The 25250-nt window shown below is 50.7% G+C and overlaps 1 protein-coding gene across 1 annotated transcript in view; it reads left to right on the top strand.

Moving 5' to 3' along the window:
• ano3 (anoctamin 3) overlaps window positions 1-25250 on the top strand; it is a 401336-nt gene that overhangs the window by 295786 nt on the left and 80300 nt on the right. Inside the window, exons 15-16 of the mRNA XM_086008127.1 lie at window positions 16631-16713; window positions 18580-18720. Of these exons, the coding sequence (XP_085864253.1) occupies window positions 16631-16713; window positions 18580-18720 (224 nt within the window). The remainder of the gene's footprint in view (window positions 1-16630; window positions 16714-18579; window positions 18721-25250) is intronic.

The raw sequence follows: 25250 nt of genomic DNA, 5'->3' as shown, positions 1-25250 counted from the left end.
CATCAGATTTGTGTCCCAGACTGGAAACACATTCCGAGATCCTCCTTGTAAATGTGGCGACCACTATTGTTAGTAATACTGTACTTCCATGTTTGCCATCCCTGCAATCCCATTCTGGTGCATGATTGATTGTATAGCGCAGATGGGCCATCAGCTTTTATGTTTCCTGCTTCCAAATGTCATTAATATTTACACTGTACTTAGTCTCCCCATCCACATGATCATCCTGGTATGTCTTATTGATTTTTCTAAAATTTCAATTTAAAATTGTAATCTATAAAATAGCATGGGCTGAAAGAGATTAATGTGGTTTTGTGGCGACACGCCACTACTGGACATAATCCGCTCACGGCGGCACGGACAGTTTAAGCAGACGCCCCCAGCCGGGGGCCCTTTCCTCCAGCAACTTGTTTCCCGCAGGGACAGGCTGCCGGGAGCACTTCCTGTCTGGGGAGTATTTAAGTGGTTGCGCGTCCAGTTTCTCTTTGCCATGAGGTTGATTAAAGCAGTTGTGTTTCACTAACTCTGGTCTCGACTCCCACGTTTGCCGCAGTATCTCAACACTGGTGACCCCGACGCTCAGGACGAATCCTAAGCTAGCATGGCGGATACAAACGCAGTCACGGTTAAACTACCGGACTTTTGGGAGAACCTGGCCGAAACCTGGTTTGTTCAAGCCGAGTCCAGATTCCGGCTGAAAAAAATTACAGTCGACGCCACGATGTACGACTACCTCGTCGCCTCTCTCACCTACGCCACAGTCCCCAAGGTTTGGGCAGCGCTGCAGGAGCCACCACTGGAAGGCAAGTACGAACATCTGAAGGCTGCGCTCCTTAAAAAATTTCAAACGTCCTCTTACCAGCACAATTGCCAACTCCTCGACCTCCCCGGCCTTGGTGACGCTTCACCGTCGGATCTGCTTTCCCACATGCTGTCCCTCTCGGACGACAAAAACACCGGCGCCCTCTTTCGCACGCTTTTCATTCGGCAGCTCCCCGCCAGCATCCGCCCGCTCATTGTGGAATCTGGCTCCACGGACCTGAATGAGATAGCCGAAAAGGCCGAACGGCTGCTCTCTGCGCAGTCTGCCCGCGACGTCGCGCCTGACCTCACGGCAACGACCACGCGGTCTTCCCGGCCCACTACGCCCGACCGCCCTACCACTCCGGGTCACTGCTACTACCACACCCGTTTTGGCACTAGGGCCCAATGCTGCACGCCACCGTGCACTTTCAAACCCCCCCCCGCACCGGCCCCCACGATGGCCGCGTGGCAAAAGGGGCCTCTACTGTACGTCACCGATGACAGCACCAACCGCCGATTTCTGTGCGACACAGGGGCCCAGCACAGCATCACCGCCGCCTCCGCCCTCGAAATCCAACGCGGCGCACGGGGTATCACGCTGGCCGCAGCCAATGGCTCTGACATCCGCACATATGGCACCCGCATGGTCACGCTCGACCTCGCAGGCCGCCGCTACCGCTGGGTGTTCCTCACAGCCAGGGTCTTCTGCTCACTCATCGGCGCCGACTTCCTACGCGCCCACGGCCTCCTTGTCGACATTCCGAGGCACCGCCTCGTCGACATCAACACCATGGCCCCCATCCCTGGTGCATTCACCCCGGCCCGTTCGGCCGGCCGGACGACCTACTGCCTCGCCAGAGCCACGGACGACTACTCGGCACTTCTAGCCGAGTTTCCCGCCCTCACTAACCCGACCTTTTCGGCCAAAGCCGCCAAACACGGTGTGGAGCACTATATCCCCACCACCAGCCCCCCGGTTTCTGCCCACGCCCGCAGACTCAACCCGGCCAAGCTGGAAATCGCACGGGCCGAGTTCACCACCATGGAACAACTCGGCATCATCCGCCGCTCCAGCAGCCCTTGGGCCTCGCCCCTCCACATCGCCCCCAAGCCCGGCGGAGGCTGGCGCCCTTGCGGGGACTACCGCCACCACAACGATGCCACCACCCCCGACCGATACCCGGTGCCGCACATCCAGGACTTCTCGGCCCGACTGGCCGGACGAACCGTCTTTTCCAAGGTCGACCCGGTGCGCGGTTACCACCAAGTCCCCGTACACCCCGCGGACATCCCCAAAACGGCCGTCATCACCCCATTCGGCCTGTTCGAGTTCCTGAGGATGCCCTTCGGCCTCAAGAATGCAGCCCAGGCTTTCCAGCGCCTTTTGGACTCAGTCCTCCGGGACCTGAACTTCCTATTCGTCTATCTAGACGACATTCTCGTGGCCAGCTCCTCCCAACAGGAACACCTCGAACACATTCGCATCCTGTTCGGGCGCCTAGCCCAACACGGGCTCATCCTCAGCCCGGCGAAGTGCCAATTCGGCCTAACCGAGATCGATTTTCTCGGTCAACACATCACCCCTGCTGGGGCCGTCCCCCTGCCCAACAAGGTGCAGGCCGTCCAGCAATTCCCCCGCCCCAAAACCATCAAGGGCCTCCAGGAGTTCCTCGGGATGGTGAACTTCTACAACAGGTTCATCCCCAGAGCTGCAGCCCTCATGAAGCCCCTATACGACTCCCTCCGATGTAAATCCGGCAAGGCCGTAGCCTGGACCACTGACACGTCAGCCGCCTTCGACGCCACCAAAAACGCACTCGCCGACGCCACCCTGCTCGCGCACCCGAGGGCCGATGCCCGGGTCACGCTCACCACCGACGCCTCCGACCACGCGGTCGGAGCCGTGTTCGAGCAGTGGGTCAATGGCGCGTGGCAGCCACTTGCCTTCTACAGCCGCCAACTGCGCCACCCGGAGGCCAAATACTCTACTTTCGACCGCGAGCTTCTCGCGCTACACCTGTCGGTCCGCCATTTCAGGTTCCTCCTGGAGGGCCGCCCCTTCACCGCGTACGTGGACCACAAGCCGCTCACATATGCGATGGCCAAGCACACCGAACCCTGGTCCGCTAGGCAGCAACGCCAGCTCGCGGCAGTGTCTGAGTTTACTACGGACATCCAGCACGTCTCCGGTAGAGACAACGTTGTCGCCGACTGCCTTTCCCGTCCTGCCATCTGCGCGAATCACCTCGCGGTCGACTACGCGCAACTAGCAGCGGCCCAGCTCACGGACCCAGACCTACTCTCGGCGGCTACCAGCCTGCCAGGGCTACGCCTAGCCAAGGTCGCGCATGGGCCCGAAGCCACGGCAGTCACTTGCGACGTCTCACTCGGCCAACCCAGGCCGGTCGTCCCTGCAACCTGGCGCCGCCGCATCTTCGACGCGCTACACGTGCTCTCCTATCCGGCTGCCCGCGCATCCGTCAAACTCCTCTCCCAGCGTTTCGTCTGGCGCGGTCTCAGCAAAGATGTTCGGACTTGGGCCACCTCCTGCCTCGCCTGCCAACGGGCTAAGGTACAGCTACACACAAAAGCACCCCTGGGAGACTTCGAGGTACCCAGCCGCCGCTTCGACCATGTACACGTCGACATCGTCGGTCCTCTGCCGCCATCGCAAGGCCAAACTTATCTCCTCACGATGGTCGACCGCTACACATGCTGGCCTGAGGCAGTGCTGCTGCCCTCCACCACCACAGCCGACATCGCCAGGGCGTTCGTTAACACCTGGGTCGCAAGGTTCGGCGTACCAGTCGACATAACCTCCGACAGAGGCGCCCAGTTCACCTCCGAACTCTGGACGGCCACAGCACGCAACCTCGGGGTGACGCTCCACCGAACCACGGCGTACCACCCGCAGGCCAATGGGCTGTGTGAACGCTTCCACAGGTCACTCAAGGCCTCACTCCACGCCGGCCTGCAGGACAGTACCTGGACGGACCGCCTACCGTGGGTGCTACTAGGCCTACGCACCGCGGTCAAGGAAGACCTCCAGTCCTCGGCAGCGGAGTTAGTCTACGGACAACCGCTGCGCATCCCAGGCGAATTCCTTCCGGAGGCTACCACGCCTTGGTCGGCCGAACAGCAGCGGCTCAACTCTTTCTCTTCCGCTCAACAATTCGCCCCACTTCTGGTCAACCGACACGGCGAACTCGCACCTCACGTCCCGCCAAATTTACAGCAGGCACGCTTCGTCTTCGTGCGACACGACGCGCACCGCGGACCCCTGCGACCCCCGTACGACGGACTGTACGAGGTACTACAAACCGGGGACAAGGTCTTCAAGCTGCGACTCGGCGACAGGGTCGACACAGTCTCCATCGACCGGCTCAAACCAGCACACACAGAACCAGGGGAACAGGTCCCCGTGGCCCGACCTCCAACTAGAGGCCGTCCCGCCAGCAAGCCAGCACAGCCGGCGGTGAACCGCCCGGCCCCACGAACTAGACCGGCGACCACTCAGAGCCGCTCCGGCAGAACCATTAGACCACCGTCACGCCTCGTCCACTCCTCCTAAGCGGATTCTGGGGGGAGCTCTGTGGCGACACGCCACTACTGGACATAATCCGCTCACGGCGGCACGGACAGTTTAAGCAGACGCCCCCAGCCGGGGGGCCCTTTCCTCCAGCAACTTGTTTCCCGCAGGGACAGGCTGCCGGGAGCACTTCCTGTCTGGGGAGTATTTAAGTGGTTGCGCGGGCTTTTCCAGTTTCTCTTTGCCATGAGGTTGATTAAAGCAGTTGTGTTTCACTAACTCTGGTCTCGACTCCCACGTTTGCCGCGGTACCTCAACAGTTTTGCTAATAATCATATGATGCGCTATCAATTACTCATAAAAGACTGAGAGTTAGAAGAGTAACCAAAGGCTTTTATTAACAACAGAATGGAGGTCTGCCTCGCGTGGTCGACCGGTCCATGATACTAAGGGCTGGGGAGCAGTCACCTTTATACTAGGACCTGTGGGAGGAGTCAGCCGAGGCATGTCCAGGCATGTACACAGTGGAATACAAACAGGACAAACAGGAATACAAACAGGACCGGCCCTGGGGACGTCAGCCATGGCGGTAGCGATGTCCCCGATGTGGACTTCCTTGGGAAGACAAACATTTTCTCATGAGGGGTGGCGTTAGTGGCAGTGCAGAGCAGTGACCGAATAGAGTGGAGCGCATCGGGGAGCACATCCTGCCAGCGGGAGGTTGGAAGGCCCCTAGACTTTAAGGCTAGCAGGACGGCCTTCCAAACTGTCGCATTTTCTCTTTCCACCTGTCCGTTCCCCCGGGGGTTGTAACTGGTGGTCCTGCTTGTGGCAATACCCCTAGTTAGCAGGTACTGACGGAGTTCGTCGCTCATAAACGATGAGCCCCGGTCGCTATGGATATAGCTGGGGAAGCCGAACAGGGTGAAGAGGTTGTTCAGACATTTAATGACCGTGGCACTGGTCATGTCCGGGCAGGGGAAGGCGAACGGGAAACGGGAGTACTCATCAATAATATTGAGGAAGTACACATTGCGGTCGGAGGAGGGGAGAGGCCCTTTAAAATCGACGCTCAGGCGCTCGAAGGGGCGAGTGGCTTTTATCAGGTGGGCCCTGTCTGGTCTATAAAAGTGCGGTTTGCACTCAGCGCAGACTTGGCAGTTCCTGGTCATGGTCCTGACCTCCTCAATAGAGTAAGGCAGGTTGCGGGCCTTGATGAAGTGGAAGAACCTGGTGACCCCCGGGTGGCAGAGGTCATTGTGGAGGGCCCGCAGTCTATCGATCTGCGCGCTGGCGCAGGTGCCACGCGATAGCGCATCCGGGGGTTCATTTAGCTTCCCGGGCCGGTACAAGATCTCGTAGTTGTAGGTGGAAAGTTCGATTCTCCACCTCAAGATCTTGTCATTTTTGATTTTGCCCCTCTGCTTGTTGTTAAACATAAAAGCAACTGAACGCTGGTCAGTGAGCAGGGTAAATCGTTTTCCGGCCAGGTAGTGCCTCCAATGATGCACAGCCTCCACAATCGCCTGGGCCTCCTTCTCAACAGCGGAGTGTCTGGTCTCCGGGCCTTGGAGGGTTCATGAAAAGAAGGCCACGGGTCTCCCCGCCTGATTGAGGGTAGCGGCCAGGGCAAAGTCGGACGCATCGCTTTCCACCTGGAAGGGGATGGATTCGTCCACTGCGTGCATGGTGGCTTTGGCAATGTCCTCCTTGACACGGTGGAAGGCTAAGTGGGCCTCTGCCGTCAAGGGAAAAGAGGTGGACTTGATCAGCGGACGGGCCTTGTCCGCATAGTAGGGGACCCACTGGGCGTAATAGGAGAAAAACCCTAGGCACCTCTTCAGGGCCTTGAGGCAGTGGGGCAGTGGAAGTTCCATAAGGGGACGCATCCGGTCGGGGTCGGGGCCGATGACTCCGTGTTCCACAACACAGCCAAGGATGGCGAGGCGGTTTGTGCGGAATATGCACTTCTCCTTGTTATATGTCAGGTTTAGGAGTTGGGCGGTGCGGAGGAATTTTTCGAGGTTTGCGTCATGGTCCTGCAAGTCACGGCCGCAGATGGTCACATTGTCCAGATATGGGAAAGTGGCCTGCAACGCATTTTGATCTACCATCCGGTCCATCTCCCTTTGGAAGACGGAGACCCCGTTGGTGACGCCAAAGGGAACCCTAAGGAAGTGATAGAGGCAGCCGTTTGCCTCAAAGGCAGTGTACTGGCGGTCCTCAGGGCGGATGGGGAGCTGGTGGTACGCTGATTTCAGGTCAATGGTTGAGAAGACGCGGTACTGCGCGATCTGGTTGACCATATCAGCTATACGGGGGAGTGGGTAGGCGTCCAGCAGGGTGTAGCGATTTATTGTCTGGCTGTAGTCGATGACCAGGCGCTGCTTCTCGCCGGTCTTAACGACCACAACCTGGGCTCGCCAGGGGCTGGTGCTGCCCTCAATAATCCCTTCTTTCAGGAGCCGCTCCACTTCGGTTTTAATGAAAACCCTGTCCCCGGCACTGTATCGCCTGCTCTTTGTGGCGATGGGCTTACAGTCGGGGGTGAGGTTAGCAAACAGTTGGGGGGGGGTGACTCTGAGTGTGGAGAGGTTGCACCTGGTGCGCGGCGGGCAGTTTGGAAGCTGCTGGCTGCGGACTGTGAGTGGGGGTAGGGGTCCACCGTACGCCATCGTAACACTTTTAAGGTGGCACTGAAAATCTAACCCCAGCAGGACGGCAGCGCAGAGGTCAGGCAGGACCAGAAGTTTAAAATGATCGTACACGGTCCCGTCTACTACGAGTGTCACCACGCAGTAGCCGCCGATGTTCGCCGACTGGGACTCGGAGGCCATAGAAATCCGCTGTTGCGCAGGCAGGACTGGGAGAGAGCAACGCCGCACCGTGTCGGGGTGGATGAAGCTCTCCGTGCTCCCAGAGTCAAAAAGGCAGATTGTATCGTGACCATTTACCTTAATGTCCATTGTGGAACTGGCCAGTTGGTGCGGTCTCGCTTGGTCCAGTGTAACGGATGCCAGCGTAGGGGTCGGTGTGTCGCTGCGGGTATCAGATGAGGCGGTGTCGGGGGCCTGCTGCGTCCCGGCTGTCGTCCAAGATGGCGGCGTCCATGATCCCCATGTGGCTGGAGGCGTCCAAAATGGCTGCTGTACCGGTGATTCGCACATGGCCGGGGAGGTCCAAGATGGCGGCCCGCATGGCCCACACGCGGCGCTGCTGGGGTTCGGGGTGGCTTTGGCCCTGCAGACGCTAGCGTAGTGTCCCTTCTTCCCGCAGCCCGAGCAGATCGCGTTTTTCGCCGGGCAGCGCGCTCTGGGGTGTTTTGCCTGGCCACAGAAGTAGCATTTCTGGCCTTGGGGCACTGCTGTCTGGCCTTGGGACACTGCTGCGGTAGTTGGGCCGTTGTTGGGGTGTGGCTGGGGTGGCACGGCGCTATGAGGCGGTCCTACCGTGTCCCAGGCTGTCATTCCCCGCGGCGTCCACGGTGCAGAGGAGTAGGCATCCATGCCCTGGTAGGCTGCATCCAACGATAGTGCGAGTTCAGAGGCCTTGTTGAGGTCGAGGTTACTCTGCTCCAACAGTCGCTGTCGGGTGTAATTGGATCTGTGGCCCGCTACAAAAGCGTCCCGGATAAGTTCCTCTGTGTACACGGCGGCCTTTACATCCTTACAACCACAGGCCCGGCCAAGCACAGACAGTGCCTGAAGGTATTCCACGGTCGATTCCCCAGGTTGTTGTTTACGACTCCCCAGGAGGTGCCTGGCGTACACTTCGTTCACTGGGCGCGTGTACTGGTCCTTGAGGAGCTTGATAGCGTCCGCGTACGAGGTCGCGTCTTGGATGACCGAGTACACTCGGTGGTTCACTTTGGAGGTCAGGACATCCAGTTTGTCCTCGTCCGATTTGATTGCTTCGGAGGCGGTCAGGAATTTTTCGAAACACTTAAGCCAGTGAGTAAACTTGGTGGATGAGTCCGCCTCCCGATGATCTAAGTCCAGGCATGCTGGTGTGAGGATCTTCTCCATTATAAAAATGTTGTTAATAAAATTGATGCGCTATCAATTACTCATAAAAGACTGAGAGTTAGAAGAGTAACCAAAGGCTTTTATTAACAACAGAATGGAGGTCTGCCTCGCGTGGTCGACCGGTCCATGATACTAAGGGCTGGGGAGCAGTCACCTTTATACTAGGACCTGTGGGAGGAGTCAGCCGAGGCATGTCCAGGCATGTACACAGTGGAATACAAACAGGACAAACAGGAATACAAACAGTGGTTTACCACATCATAAATCCCTTGAGTTGTGCTCTCATAATTTATGTTATCAGGACACCTTTGTTGAATTACAGCCTTGCAACTCACTCCTCTATATCTATTGCTGTATGTGTTTCTAAATCTGTAATCCTTTTGAGGGTGCCTGAATAGCAGCGTGATTGTCCCAGCTCTATATTAACTTGCGTCAAACAATGAATTCCATTGCTTATGTGCCCCAGAGACACTCCACCCTTCTTTGTTGTGCAATTTCTGTGTAACTTCAGTTTTATAACTTCCCCATGCCTTCTCTCGCACCTACTGTAACTATTGGAGAGTTCTGCTTTCTGGAAACTGGAGATCTAAACATGAGCAAATCACTTGCATGAGTTTAAAATGAGGGAAAGTGTGAAGAGAAGTACTATCAGTGTGAAGCACCTCCCAAACACCATGACCTACACCACCTAGAAGGACAAGGGCAGTGTTGGATGGGCACACCATCACCAGTTCCCCTCCAAGTCACAAACCATATGGTTGCTCCTTCATTGTCACTGGGCTAAATTCCTGGAACTCCCTATGGAACAGCACTGTGAGAGTACCTTTACCACATGGAATGCAGCAATTCAAGAAGGTGGCTCACCATCACTTTCTCAAGGGCAACTAAGGACGGACAATAAATGCTTGCCTTGCTGGTGACACACACATCCTATTAATTTTTTAAAAATTGCATCTTCCCCTTCCCCCTGTTTAATCTTATCTTGAGAAGATAAACTGTTTTTAAAGTATCCCAAACCTCAATTAATTTTTTATCTCTGAAGCAGGCTCATTGTGTTATTTTAGGTCTCAAACTCAGTGAAAAGCCACTTAGCTAAGAACTCTGTCAGTAAGTAACTCCACTGAGGCAGTGGCAATTGGCATCCTTTTCAACCCAGCATGCTCACCCGAATGGATACCCAACACAAATCAGTGTTAATTTTAAAGCCAATGATGAGCCCTAATTGACATCTACATCCAAAAGAATTACAATTCCCATTGTCTTTATTGTGCCACATACCGCTATAGTTCATGGATGAGGTCAGTTGTCTGGTTCTTTTTACTCAGTTTCAAGGCTAAGATTGTACAGCAGCAGGAATGAAGGTTGATATTTCTCAGGGTTAGCGCAAACTATTTTTATGCCTGGGAGCTCAGTTCTAATCAAACTATACTGATGGGATGAAGGTCTTCCCTCTGCCAGTTGCGTAAGTCCTATGCGAAATAATTTTGGCCAATTTCAACCCAATTCTAAGGGGTTCTCTTCCATGAAGGACATTCGAGAACTAGTTGGGTTTTTACAACAATTCTGTAATTTCCATAGCCATTTTCTGTGGGGAGATTTATTGAATTCAATTCACACTGGGTTGCTAGTTTAGTACCACAGCCACTATGCTACAGGACCTATTTTTTTATTCAAACCTTTAGTACACTGTTGACCCACACTTTGAGCAAGGCTCCACTTTGAGGTCAGTAACCAGGGGGCATGGATTTAAAGTAATGGGTAGAACAATTAGAGGGGAGTTGAGGAGAACTGTTTTCACCCAGAGGGTGGTGGGGGTCTGGAACTCACTGCCTGAAAGGGTGGTAGAGGCAGAAACAACAACAACAACTTGTATTTATATAGCGCCTTTAACATAGTAAAACGTCCCAAGGCGCTTCACAGGAGTATTGTAAGAGAGAAAAATTGACACCAATCCACATAAGGAGAAATTAGGACAGGTGACCAAAAGCTTGGTCGAACAGGTAGGTTTTAAGGAGCATCTTAAAGCAGGAAAGAGAGATAGCGAGGCGGAGAGGTGTAGGTAGAGAATTCCAGAGGTTAGGGCCTAGACAACAACAACAACTTGTATTTATATAGCGCTCATCACATTTTAAAAAGTACTTGGATATGCACTTGAAGTGCCGTAACCTACAAGGCCACGGACCAAGAGCAGGAAAGTGGGATTAGGCTGGATCGCTCTTTTTCGGCCGGCACAGACACAATGGGCCGAATGGCGGCCTCCTGTGTCGTAAATTTCTATGATTCTATGATTCCAGATATTTAATAGACAAGTCTGAAAAGCATAAATACTTTCTCTTTAGTGCAGCTGTTGCTGCAAGAGGGGTTTCAGTGCAGCTGTTAAAGCAGTTTCAATAAGGCTTCCCTTGAGTCTTCCCGCTACAGTATAACTCAAAGCTCAGAAATGGAGGAGGGAATTGAAATTGCACACGGGCAATATCTGAGATGCCATTATCTCAAATATGTAGTTTTCTTTTTAAGAATCGCACTGAAAGCCCTGTGACTGAAAGGAATTCTAATTGAAACCACTTGAGTTGTGGCTAAGATGGCAGCATGTTGTTTTTTTATAGTACCACCATGGTTTATCCTCGTTCAACAGTCACATAGTATAACTGAGGCAGCTTTACCAGCAGGTGTTTGTGCCTCTATGTTAGCTGGAACCACTTTCCAGTGCGGTGCAGATGAGGTACATAATAGGGTAAATTCGCCAATCCCAAGTTCACAGTGTAGAACTGGGCCTCTCTCTGGCTTAGATGCTGAGAGATTGTTTCATCTGGCTGGAGAGTCTAGAACTAAGGGGGCAGTAGTCTCGGGATAAGGGGCCGGCCATCTAAGACTGAGATGAGGAGGAATTTCTTCACTAAGAGGGTTGTGAATCTTTGGAATTCTGTGCCCCAAAGTGCTGTGAATGCTCAGTCGTTGAGTATATTCAAGGCTGAGATCGATAGATTTTTGGACTCCAGGGGAATTAAGAGATATGGGGATAGGGCGGGTAAGTGGAGTTGAGGTTGAAGATCAGCCATGATCTTATTGAATGGCGGAGCAGGCTCGAGGGGCCATATGGCTTACTCCTGCTCTTAATTCTTGGGGTCGATCTTGTCGAACCTGTCGGGAAGAAGGCGGGACTTCCCCTTTCGGGTTTCTGACCCGCCTACTTCGACGGCCGGCCAATCCGCGTGATTTTCCCTTGATTGACCTTGTTGAGCCCACCCAACGGGCTCAGCAGGCCAATTAAGGGCCACCCGGCAACAGGTGACGTCACAGACTGAAATTTCATCTGTCAAGATTTCTGACAGATGAAATATTAGTGTTTTACAGCTGTTTGAAGCTGTCAAACACTGACAGTCTGATTTCTAAGATGAGTCCTTCTGCGCAGACTCATTTAGAAATCTCAGCAGCACTAAAAGCTGAAGGTTGTCACTTTTGACAGATCGCAGCCGTTCAGCTTTCAGTTCCGGCTGAGCGCTGCGCTCCCGACGGCTACAGGAAGAAAGGCTGTTAAGGTAAGTAAAGGTAAGTAAAAGTTCTTCACACACTTTAGACACACCAAACACACTTACCTTTACACTCATGCACCCATCACTCACCTGAGCGCCGATATCGCGACCCCTCCAAGTCATTCAACCCGACGGCCCGCTGCTCTAACCTGGCGTGGTTTGGAGCCATCGGGAAACCCACACGAAACCCCTCAAAATGGGGATTCGGCTAAAAACTGCCTGTTAACTACCTGTTAACAGGCAGTTAATTGACACTAATCCCTTCCCGCCTGGTTTTGGCGGGTCCCAGTGCGGGGCAGGTACCCGCCGCCCCTGAAACTTACGTGGGGCGGAGTTTTGGGCGGAATGGTGTCGGGACCCCCAAAGTCAGGATTTCCCCCCCCACACGCTTGAAACCCCGCCTGACGGCTCCCCGAAAATCTAGCCCCTTATGTTCATACACTCCATGCCATCATGGCTTTTGCAAGGAGCAAGGGATTGGTGAAGCTACCCGAATAATCCTTGGTCAAGCTTCGAAAGATGTTGAAAATCTGACATTAAAATTTATCAATGTCTAACCAGGTTGCTAAACCTATGACTCACTGAAAATTAATGTTCTCTGATCAAAGTGAGTATTCAGTTTAATGTTCCTGTATTCTTTGATTGGCTGTAGGGTTTTGCTTTACTCAGTTTACTTTTCTACTGTCATGTCCAATATTATGCGTTTCTAATACCTGCAGAATTTCACACATTTTGCAGGTAATTTTAATCTAACCCCCTCAGCGGATAACTTACGTGATAAATCAGCTGGCCACTTTACAACCTGCACTATTTTATTTTGCTGAAAGAAGAAAAAGACTTACATTTATATAGCGCCTTTCATGACCTCGGGATGTCCCAACGCGCTTTACAGCCAATGAAGTACTTTTGAAGTCCAGTCACTGTTGTCATGTGAGAAACTCGGCAGCCAATTTGTGTACAGCAAGCTCCTACAAACAGTAATGGAAAAAATGACCAGCTCACCTGTTTTAGGTGTTGGTTGAGGGATAAACATTGGCCAGGACTATTGGGGAGAACTCCCTTGTTCTTCTTCAAAAATGCTGCGGGATCTTTTACCTCCACCTGAGAGGTGACCTCGGTTTAATGTCTCTTTCGAAAGGTGGCGCCTCTGACAGGGCAGCTCTCCCTCAGTACTGCACTGGAGTGTCAGCCTGGATTATGTGCTCAAAGTCTCTGGAATGGGACATGAACCCACAGCCTTCTGTCTCCGCAGTGAGAGTGCTACCACTGAGCCAAGGCTGATACCTTGAAGTCAATGAAAAGTAAAATCTGGCTGTGTGTGAAACAGGTGGCCTATTTGATCATATCAGTTTCCCGCCAGGTGTGCTAGATTAAACTGATGCCCTTTGTTTCAGCTTCCTAAAATATATTTTGTTCCACAATTTTCTCTTCCTCCAAGACTGTCTCATGTTGCCGTATATCTCCATGGGTGCCATCCCTTGTCCAAGTGGCAGTCTCATGTGAGTCTAGATATCAAATGTTGCAGGTTATTCGAACATTCTTAGCCTTGTCTGATGTCCACACGGAGGATCCTGTCAGCAGGAGTCACGGAATGATCAGTAGCCAGCGGCAGAATGGATTTTATTGCTGTGCTTATAAGGGAGTTGTCCATGTACTTTGTGTGTTTATATTTTGAACCTGAGTCACAATATTGTAAAGGTATTGGATAATTTTTTGTGACGGTGTGTGAAAGGATTTGAACCTTATCCTACTGGTGGACATAGTACCTGGGTGTGGCTTTTGACGAAAGCTGATATTTATAGTACGTCAGAATGTGGGTTGGGTAGGGAGGATAGAGATCTATATTCTTCCAATGTAACAACACTGTTGTCCTCTCTATATAGAGCAGATGTGAATTATTGTCAAATTCTTTTTACCCAGCTTTGCTTTCCCGTGGTTTCCATAGGAACAGGAGTAGGTAATTCAGCCCCTCGAGCCTGTTACGCCATTCAATTAGATCATGGCTGATCTGTATCTTAACTCCCTCAATATCCTTGCCGAATAAAAATCTATCAATCTCAGTTTTGTTTTCAATTTTCAATTGACCTAGCCTCAACAGCTTTTTGGGGGAGAGAGTTCCAGATTTCCAATACCCTTTGTCTGAAGAAGTGTTTCCTGACATCACCCCTGAATTCAACTCTTAATTTTAAGGTCGTGCCCCTTAATCTGGACTCCGCCACCAGAGTAAATAGTGTCTCTCTCTATCTTATGAACTAGCACAGGTTAGTTCTGGAGTGATACAAAGAACCTTAATGCTTACTACTGTATTGTGTTTCGGAAAAAATATTTATTGTTCATATACATTTCAAAACAAAAAGTGAAAACCCAACTTGTGTGGCACTTTTAAATAGTAGTTGCAGGTAACAAGTCCTTGTTCTAAGGATGCAGGTTTTTGTATCCAAGATAGCACTGGAATGGGAACCTGCCAGGTTGTTTTCACAGTATTTTAATTGCGTGCTTCATTTTGTAAAGGTTGCATATTTGAAAGTCAGAAGTAGCATTATTGGGAAAATCAGGACATGCTTGCACTAATTCATGACAGAGATAATGTCATCACTCTGGCAACAGCTATGACTGTTCAAATGTATTAGCATAATTATGCCATTTCCCAACCTTCCAAAACAGTACAACAATCTGCCTTCTGTTAGTCATCTTCCTTTGGTGTCATTCCACATTGAAAGCTCATTTACACTGGCCATTTTCCATGGTCCATGTGAGGAGTTCTGTGCAAATGCATGTTGTTTTAGTAATGTGGAGTTAGTGTTTAAAGAAAATATAAGCAGCTAGCAAGTACCTTGTAAATATGGAAAGTTCCAGAAGTAGCTTGCAAACAGTCAGCTGACCCCTCTGTTGAATACTCTTTGGAGAAGGCTTTGTAGTTCAGACAGAGGGAGCACTGTCTCGTTACTCTCTGTGTGACCTTACTATGTGCTCCTTGTCATCTGGGGCAGATTCAAGTTCTGCTTAGTGTGGTATGACTGCACTTGTGGAATGAAAAGATAGATCAGATGTCACTTGTACCCCTTCTGTGATGATGGACGAGCTATTCGAGTGTCAGCCAGTGGCTCACTGGTAGCACTCTCACCTCTGAGGCAGAAAGTTGTAGGTTCAAGTCCTACTCCAGAGCCTTCAGCGCAACAATCAAGGCTGACACTCCAGTGCAATGCTGAGGGCGTGCTGCACTGCCGGAGGTGCCACCTTTCGGATGAGACGTTAAACCGAGGCCCTGTTTACTCTCTCAGGTAGACATAAAAGATCCCAAGGCACTATTTTGAAGAAGAGCAGGGAAGTTATCCCTGTTGTCCTGGCCAATATTTATCCCTTAATCAACATAATGACCAGATAATCTGTTTCTATTATCACATTGCTGTTTGTGGGAGTTTGCTGTGTGCAAATTGGCTGCTGCGTTTCCTACACTACAACAGTGACTACACTTCAAAAAGTACTTCATTGGCTGTGAAGCGCTTTGGGACGTCTGGTGGTCGTGAAAGGCGCTGTATAAATGCAAGTTTTTCTTTCTGCCAAATATTCATTATTTCAAACAAAACCTAATGAGAGATGAACAGTGGCAGTCTGAGCATTGTAAAAACATAACCTTTTTTTTACTGAATGTGTAAATGGAGAGTTTACATATAGCAGTGTACACACTTTCTGCTTCACGCATTTCTATATACATATTCCATTGTTATATGAACTGTCCAGTCATCTTCAAGCATGACCAAGTAAGACATCGGGGTAAATAAAAACAGAAAATGCTGGAAATACTCAGTAGGTCAGGCAGCCTCTGTGGAGAGAGAAACAGAGTTAACGTTTCAGGTCGATGACCCTTCGTCAGAACATTGGGGGCTGATTTTCAGCTGCCAGAGACCCATTTCGTGCCTGAATTATGAACAGCCAGCAAATGAAAATCACGAGGACGGGGAAACCCCAGCCACCCCATTGACGCCCACCTGATGCACTTTTCAACTGTTGTGGCATCATTAGGCTTTAGCGGCGGCATACTGTTGGTAGTCCATAGATGCCTCAGAAGGGTGAATGTCATTGGTAAGTATAGTCTAAAGAAACCATTTCTCTCTACCAAAGGCCCATAGCTGTAGCAGTAACTGTTGGTACGTCAGGCACCTCTTCATTCCCCAAAATGTCTTAGTTAAGCTGACTGTTAACTGAGGCTTTGGCTATCAGATACTTCTCCTTATGCAGCTCGGTGTTAAATTTTTTGTCTGAGCACACTCCTGTACAGGCCTTGAGATGTTTCATTACATTAAAGGCGCGATACAAATACAAGTTGTTGTATGCAGCGATTTTTCTTGCAGGCTTTTTGAGTGTATTTTTTTGGGAGGATTATTTAACAGCGTGGATGACTTTATACATCAGTATTTCAGATGATACGTTAAATCAAGGCCCCGCCTACCCTCTTGGGTGGACGTAAAAGATCCCACAGCACTGTTCAAAGAAGAGCAAGAGAGTTCTCCCCGGTGTCCTGGCCAACATTTATCCCTCAACCAACACCTAAAACAGATGGTCTGGTCATTTATCTCAATGCTGGTTGTGGGAACTTGTTGTGTGCAATTGGCTACCGCATTTCCTACATTACAACAGTGGCGCCACTGTAAAGTGCTTTGGGATGTTCCGAGTTTGTGAAAGGCACTAAATAAATGCAAGCCTTTCTTATATACAAATTTGTTTTTGTATCATTACAGCTACAGTATTTTTGGAGTTCTGGAAAAGACGTCGAGCAGTTCTCACTTATGACTGGGATCTAATTGACTGGGAAGAGGAAGAGGTTAGTTTGAAATAATTTTATGTAAGTACATCCTTCTCATGAAACATCGACCATAAGTGAGATAACAATAGCTTTTGGAACACAAGAAAGCGTGTGTAGTGTATGTACTTTGAAGAAGGAACTATATTCTGCAGCCCCTGTATACTGCAGTACCAGTAGTGACCACCCCTGTGTATAAGCCTGTGCAGTAACTTTGTATAGTAGTTCCAGTTTTGTCTCCATTCAGTAAACACCTGTTATAACCAACTCCTGCAGTCCGTGTCTCAATTACACACGGACGTTACAGCGTGGAATGAGAAAAGGCTGTTCAGCATATCAAGATAGTGGTGCTGTCTACCCTATTATGATTTGTATACCATCTATTTTACCCCTTGAGGGAAAGTGCTGTATAAATACTCTCAGATCCATTAAGCTAAATAAGCAAAACAGCAGAATATCCATCCGCCCTCCCAAAATGGACTATCCATCCCTTGCCTTCTGCCCTTTACAAATAACAATCTAATTTCTCCTCCCAGTCCAGGAATGTAGAAACCATCAAGTTCTGTGGAGTATTTAATTATCTGAGGCATATATTTTCTTCTGTCTTAAGGAAATACTATTTTTACTGAACTATCATTAAAAACCAATATAGTAAAAGATTTTTTCTTTGACTATACATGCAGAGGAAAATATACCCTGCAGTCTCCAATTTTCAGTCCCATTTATTTCTATGTTTGCTGTTTGCAATACTTGTCCAAAATATTATGGGTATCTAAATGTCCAATATTACATTCCGCGCCAGAATTGCGCCGCCTGCCATCTTGGTATAGGCTCCGGTATAGGCGTTCAAGACCCGGGACTCAAACAGGTATTGGGCTCATTGCATATGCTAATGGAGGGCCGTGGCGAAGGTTGGTGGTGTTGTTGGTGCTGCTGGTGTGCCTGGTGATGCTGGTGTTGGGGCTGATCACGGTGGGATTCTGAGGACCAAGGTGAGATAGTTTCAAGGGCACCGATGCTGATGTAATACATGGCAAGTGAAGTTGAGATGACAGAAGTGAACTGTCATTGGTGAGAGGAGTTGTTCCAATGAGGTGTCACTGGATACAGAGTTTACCCCAAGCACTTGCAACCTGCATAAACCTCAATCTGTCTTCCAAATGCAGTCAGCAACAGCTTCTGAGCTTGGAAAGTGAACAGCTGTGAGATGTGAGCGTTTATAGCACATTTGTAGCTGTCAAGTAAAGAGATAATTTCATGGTGACACAACTCCCAATCTCCTTACCTGACATGATCACCGAGCAGCGGGGACCCCATGGGCGAACTCGTAAAATTTAAAGGTGAGCTTAAAATACTTTTTAAGTGGCTCTTAACAAGGCCATAATGACCTAAATTGCTTCCCCTGCCGCTGCTTGTCGGGTCTGTTTAGCGTTGACAGATCCAACATCTGGGAAAAATTCATGGTGGTGGGTTGACAGCGGGTTATTTTCCCACCCGACCCGCCACCAAATGCGCCTGCTGACATCCCGAAAAATCCCACCCACTGTTTCTGTCACAATCCCATGGACAGCTTGTGAAATGGGGTCAGGTTAAGTGGGTAGTAGCGTATAATTTCAGACTGTTTGAGCTACCTGTTGAAAAAGATCCAGACAAGGTAACAGGAGTACTGTTTTGTTCAGGATGTGCGTTTGAAAAAAATTATGTCTTTTTTGGAAGAAATTTGGTAGCACAATACCAATTTGTAGCACTCTTTTCACACAGACTAATCGCACTTCCCAATGTTACAGGGGGACGTTTTCAAATTATGAAAGGAACAGCATTCACAGTTATATAGTGTGTAGCGGTGTTGAAAACCTCCAAAATGATATTGTTGTATCTTTTTGATAGGAAGAGCTTCGTCCCCAGTTTGAAGCAAAATATTCCAAAAAAGAACGCGTTAATCCCATCACAGGAAAGCCCGAACCATTCCAGCCATTTGTTGATAAACTCAGCAGGCTCCTTGTGTCTGTCTCAGGAATATTCTTCATGGTAAGTCCTAGAGAGGATGCACATGATTTTACCGTTCTGTTTTCCTCACCCCGTCTAATAAAAATCAAACAGCTGATGTTACTATAGTGACAGAAAAATAATTAAGCAATTTGCGAGCTTTCTAATTCACCGTGCTCTTATTTTGAGACCTACCTTGTGAAAGTGAGATTTGTTGGATTTTGGTTTCACAATTAAATTATTTACATTTTACAGCAATGAAGATAAAGCAACATTCTAAAATGTTGTATATGGTATAATCCTGCTTATTGCATGAGTGGGATGGGATGGGTTTCCTATAGGAATATGACATTTATGCTCTCCTTTTTTGTGACTGATTATAGCTTTCTTCCTTATGATTGGATGATTTATCCCCTTTTCATTGAGCGAGAATATTTTGATGCCTGCTACATTGGGGTTCAGTTGGACTGTTTTATATGTTACTAGCTGAAGTGCCCGGCGGTGCCGAGGCTTTTTCGAGGGCATGTTGTTGTTGGAAGAGAGAGAGAGAGAGCGACTGGGGTGGGGGGGGAGGGAGGGAGGGGGGAGGGCAGGGAGGGGAAGGGAGGTGGGGGAGGGCGGGGGGAAGGGAGGGGGGGAAGGGAGGGGGGGAAGGAAGGGAGGGGGGAGAGGGGAAGGGGGGAGGCGGGGGGGAGGGAGGGGAGGGTGGGGGGCCCCCCCAAGGGTCGCGGCCCCCCACCCCGAGGGTCGCGCCACCCCCCCCGAGGGTCGCGCCACCCCCCCGAGGGTCACGGCCCCCCCCAAGGGTCGCCGCCCCCCCCCGAGGTGAAGACCGCCGATTGCGGCTGTGCGAGACGGCCGGCGGGCCCGGTTGCCAGGGTAACCGTTGACGCTTAGCAAGCCCCGCCCCCCGGCCGAGCCAGAGAGAGATGCCGTGTCTCAGCTCCTGCTGCGCGCACACCCTTTAGTAAGGTAGTGGCGCTGGGCTGAGGCCCGCCCCTGCAGCCTTCGAGTGGGGCCGGGAGGTGCCTAGCTCGGGCGTGGGTGCGGAGGAGAAGCCAAGGCTTCGAGGCCTACCTGGAAAAACGGGGAAAGGTAGGAAAATTAATGAGATTAGATAAGTTAATTCGTTTCGAAATCATTTTTTTAAAAAACAATATGTGTTTTAAAAGCAACGTTTTTTTTAAAGACGCAGAAAGCGGGAAAAAGAAAGGAAAAGTTTGGAATCAAGATGGCGGCGACGCACCTTGGTTCAGAACGATAAGGCCCGGCCACACACGCACCGATTGGCCCGGCGGCACACGCCAGCAACCCGGCGTACGATTGGTCGAGCTCGAGGTCACTCTGTCGCTAATGAGCGGATAATGAGATGCTAATGAGCGGAATGTTGAAGGTTTTTGGGATACCGCGGGCGCGATTTTAGCCCGGCCGAAACGTAAATACGCTTAAAACCGTCTCGGAAGCGTAAGCTTTCTTTGGAGGTAATGCGCGCGTAGGTACGCCCTGTAACTTTCGAGCGCATAGCCTGACAGACGCACACGCGATGACAGACAGAATGACTGACAGAATGACAGACAGACAGATCGACCGATTTATATATATTGACGAGCTGAAGTGCCCGGCGGTGCCGAGGCTTTTTCGAGGGCATGTTGTTGTTGGAAGAGAGAGAGAGAGCGCGACTGGGGGGGAAGAGAGAGAGCGACTGGGGGGTAGAGAGAGAGAGACGGGGGGGGAGAGAGAGAGAGACGGGGGGAAGGGAGGGCGGGGGGAAGGGAGGGGGGGAAGGGAGGGCGGGGGGGGAAAGGAGGGCGGGGGGTAGGGGAGGGCGGGGCGGAGGGGAGGGCTGGGGGGGAGGGGAGGGGCGGGGGGAGGGAGGGGAGGAGGGAGGAGGAGAGAGGGGGGGGGAGAGGAGGGAGGGGGGAGAGGAAGGGGGAGAGTCCCCGAGCCCCCTGATCCCCGTCCCCCCAAACTCCCGAGCCCCCTGGTTGGCCCCCCCGAGGCTCGCCCCCCACCCGAGGCTCGCCCCCCCCCCCCGAGGCTCGCCCCCCCCACCAACCAAGCACCGAACTCCGGAGGCGCGATCTTCCCCCCCCCCCCCCCCGAGGCTCGCCCCCCCCACCAACCAAGCACCGAACTCCGGAGGCGCGATCTTCCGAGCACCGGCCTCCCGAGCTGGCTTCAAGATTGCGGCTGTGCGAGACGGCCGGCGGGCCCGGTTGCCAGGGTAACGCTTGACGCTCACCAAGCCCCGCCCCCCGGCCGAGCCAGAGAGAGAGACGCCGCGTCTGAGCTGCTCCTGCTGCGCGCGCACCCTTTAGTAAGGTAGCGGCGCTAGGCTGAGGCCCACCCCTCCAGCCTTCGAGTGGGGCCGGGAGGTGCCTAGCTCGGGCGTGGGTGCGGAGGAGAGGCCGAGGCTTCGAGGCCTACCTGGAAAAACGGGGAAAGGTAGGAAAATTAATGAGATTAGATAAGTTAATTACTTTCTAAATCATTTTTTTTTAAAACAATATGTGTTTTAAAAGCAATGTTTTTTTTAAAGACGCAGAAAGCGGGAAAAAGAAAGGAAAAGTTTGGAATCAAGATGGCGGCGACTCACCTCGGTTCAGAACGATAAGGCCCGCCCACACACGCACCGATTGGTCGACCGTCAGGTCACCAAAGCGTAGGATTGGTCAATCGTCCCGTCACTCGACCGTAGGAGGGCCCGGCCGCACGCAGCAGTAAGCCCACGTACGATTGGTCGACCTCGAGGTCACTCTGTCGCTAATGAGCGGATAATGAGATGCTAATGAGCGGAATGTTGAGGTTTTTCGGATACCGCGGGCGCGATTTTAGCCCGGCCGAAACGTAAATACGCTTAAAACCGTTTTGGAAAGGTAAGCTTTCTTTCGACGTAACGCACGCGTAGGTACGCCCTGTAACTTTCGAGCGCATAGCCCGACAGATGCACACGCGATGATAGACAGATAGACAGATCGACCGATTTATATATATAGATACATTGAGGGGCACACTGCAGTGCCACTAAATAGTATTGGTAGTGCTGTCAATACTATTAATGAGCACTATATTTCAATTACCTCATTAGTATATACTTTCCAAGTTGTACTCCCATACTCTGTTGTGAGCCTAAAGTCCAGGCCAGAATTCCTTCAAACTGGGCCACCCAGTAGTAGGGATCTAAGATTTATAGCAGTTAACAGTTCTGCTCTGCGTCTGTTGCTAAAGGGGCTTTCTGGGCTTGTCACCTTGCTCATAGTATTTGCTCGTAGCATTGCCCAGGTTTCTCCAAGCCCATGGAGAGCAGAATGTTTATTTTGCTTCTGGCCTAAAATAGGCCCAGTTCAGTGATATCTGACTTTTGTCTTTACTGTGTCAGCTGTGGGCTCAGTGGGTAGCACACTCGCCTCTGAGTCAGAAGGTTGTGGGTTCCAAGTCCCACTCCAGGGACTTGAGCGCATAAAGCTAGGCTGACACTCCAGTGCAGTGCTGAGGGAGTGCTGCACTGTCGGAGGTGCCGTCTTTCAGATAAGATGTTAAACCAAGGCCCCGTCTGCTCTCTCAGGTCCCATGGCACTATTTCGAAGAATGGCAGGGGAGCTATCCCCAGTGTCCTGGCCAATATTTATCCTTCAATCCACACAACAAAAATAGATTATCTGGTCATTATCACATTGCTGTTTGTGGGAGCTTGCTGTGCTGTGCACAAATTGGCTGCCACGTTTCCCACATTACAACAGTGACTGCACTCCAAAAGTACTTCATTGGCTGTAAAGCGCTTTGAGACTTCCGGTGGTCGTGAAAGTTGCTATATAAATGCAAGTCTTTCTTTTTACTCCATTATTTTGCTCTCTAAATTTCATTGGGTGCAGAGCATTTTGTGTTTTTTTGGCAAAGACGGTGGTGACTGTACAACATCTGACGAATGTCTTAATAGTTTCCCATAGGAGCACTGGGGGGCATATCAGACCGTCATTCTCTTGACGCACAGGTAGTATGTCCCTTTCACAAGTAGGCTACAAATTCTGTGCCACTGAGGTAGGCAGGTGATCGACACCAGCAGGTGGCAGGTTGACCAGAGTGAGCTTTAATGTGAGCAAGGCATTATCTGAGATGCTGCGGGCCCTATGTCTTAACTGTGTATCCTAGAGAAGTAGAGCTGCCTTCAGGAAGACATAATCTATACTGGAGTATATCTTGGGTGGGTTTGTATTGAAGTTGAATCCCTTTCTAGTGGGGTGTTAGGATTGCCAGATATCCACAAAGCATGGTTCTCTGCATTGTGCCAGGCTTGTTTTTGTGCCATAGAGAAGATTCTCCTTTGAGCTTTGCATGTTTCGCAGGGGTGGCGTGGCGTAGTTTCCTATATGAATACGACATTTATGCTCTCCTTTTTTGTGACTTATTACAGCTTTCTTCCTTATAATTGGATGATTTATCCCTTTTACATTGAGCTAGAATATTTTGATGTCTGCTATATTGGGGTCCAGTTGGACTTTTTTTCCTGTTACATTGAGGAGTACACTGCAGTGCCACCTGCTGTCACATCCACCTAAATGTTGTGGTGGGAATACTGTTTTCTGCTTGAGTGGGTGGTTATTGGCTTGTTTCTGGATCCAAGTCAGCTCCTCCAAGGCCTGCTCTGGTGCCCGTGAGCATGGAATGGTGTCTTTCTCCTGCTACTACATAAATAAACAGATTTTCCTCCCTCCACAACCTCCTCTAAGACATTTGGTTTTCATCTGGAGGAGTAAGCTCTCTTCTGTTTGACAGGCGACCAGATGGTCTTCCATTCAAATCCCAGCTTTTCGCCTGAATTTGCTGGTGCATCTCACAGGGGTGTGTGCCCGATTAGGATTAGGGAGGATTTGTAGCATGCAGCCGCTGCCTACAGAATGACAGAGTAGTTTTCTAAATAATACATTGAAGACCTAGGTTCAAAAAGGTCACAGTGATTGCTCCCAGTGCATGAAATGAGAACCCTCAGGCTTCATTCATTCCTTTGATTAGTGTTTCCTATTTACTGATCAAGGCTGTGTGTTGTATGGCCCCAAGTGTAATAAGGCACCACACTGCCAGGGGAGGGGTTCAGTTACTGTGCCTTCATCTGGGGCAGCGCTGGTCCATCCTCTGAGGTTTGAGCTGAAACATAGAAACATAGAAACTAGGAGCAGGAGTAGGCCATTCGGCCCTTCGAGCCTGCTCCGCCATTCAACGAGATCATGGCTGATCATCCAAACCCTAGCACCCGGTCCCTACACCGACAGCCATCCCACCCAAGCCCTAACCCCGTAACCCCACATATTTAATCCCCCCTAACACTAAGGGCCAATTTAAAAAAATTTTTTTTTTTTATCATGGCCAATCAACCTAACCCGCACATCTTTGGACTGTGGGAGGAAACCGGAGCACCCGGAGGAAACCCACGCAAACACGGGGAGAATGTGCAAACTCCACACAGACAGTCACCCGAGGCCGGATTTGAACCCGGGTCCCTGGCGCTGTGAGGCAACAGTGCTAACCACTATGCCACCGTGCATATAGTGATATGGCCTGATGGAGGAGTCTGGATGGGGGTAATGTGCCCTTTCCTTTCCTGCCTTTGCTCGATGTTTGATAGCACCTCCACAACCCGCAACCTTCACCACCTAGAAGGATAAGGGCGGCATGCGCATGGGGCCCCCACTGCCTCCAAGTTCCCCTCTAAGTCACACACCAACCTGAGTTGGAAATATATCGCCGTTCCTTCATCGTCGCTGGATCAAAATCTTGGAACTCCCTCCCTAACAGCACTGTGGAAGTACCCTCACCACAGGGACAGCAGCGGTTCACAAAGGCGGCTCACCACCACCTTCTCAAGGGCAATTAGGAATGGGCCTTGCCAGAGACACCCACCTCCCGTGAATTAATAAATAAAAGTGTCCTTCTTTACAATACTTCACCCAGTCCAGTGGGGGCTGAGTGCTGCTTTGATTAGTTACCTTTGTGTTCAAGCTGCACGTTCTTCTTTCTTTGCCCCTTGTTTTTCCTCTCCACCTCACTGTTAGCTGCAGATGTCTAGAGTTGTCTTATTCCTTGGGGTTGGGCACCACTGGTCAACAGGGTTGCCCTTGGTTGGCTGCCTTGGTTATCAGTGGAAGGAATTCCGTGTGTCTGCCTTGTTTTTTCTGTTTGCTGAAGTCATTGGTTGTTAGGTGGTGGGTTTTGTATATGTCTCTTCCTACATCTGAGGGCCTGTTGCTGCCATGTTTCAGGGAAATGAAAGTGTTGGGCCAGTTAGGGAACCAAGATGGAGGTGCCTTTGCTCTGTGGGATGTCCTTAAAAGAACATGGTGCATATATCATCTTGTTCTTGAAAGTTGAGCTTCACCTCAATAAAGGGCTTATGATTCCACAGAAGTACATTGGCAGAGGTCTCCAAAGATCAACATGCGATGCCCCCTGGAGGTTCAGCTCAGCTCTGATGCTACTTTTATCATTTTAACCTGATTGGTCTTAAAAGCTATTTGCATGATCAGCAAGGATCTTTGCGTGATTTGAATGTGAGGGAGATGAGGGTTAGGGTTCAGTGA

This window comes from Somniosus microcephalus, chromosome 15 (assembly GCF_052327205.1).
Source record: "Somniosus microcephalus isolate GS21.2 chromosome 15, FLI_Smic_1.0, whole genome shotgun sequence".
Taxonomy (NCBI): Eukaryota; Metazoa; Chordata; class Chondrichthyes; order Squaliformes; family Somniosidae; genus Somniosus; species Somniosus microcephalus.
This window is presented reverse-complemented; position numbering and strand designations above follow the sequence as displayed.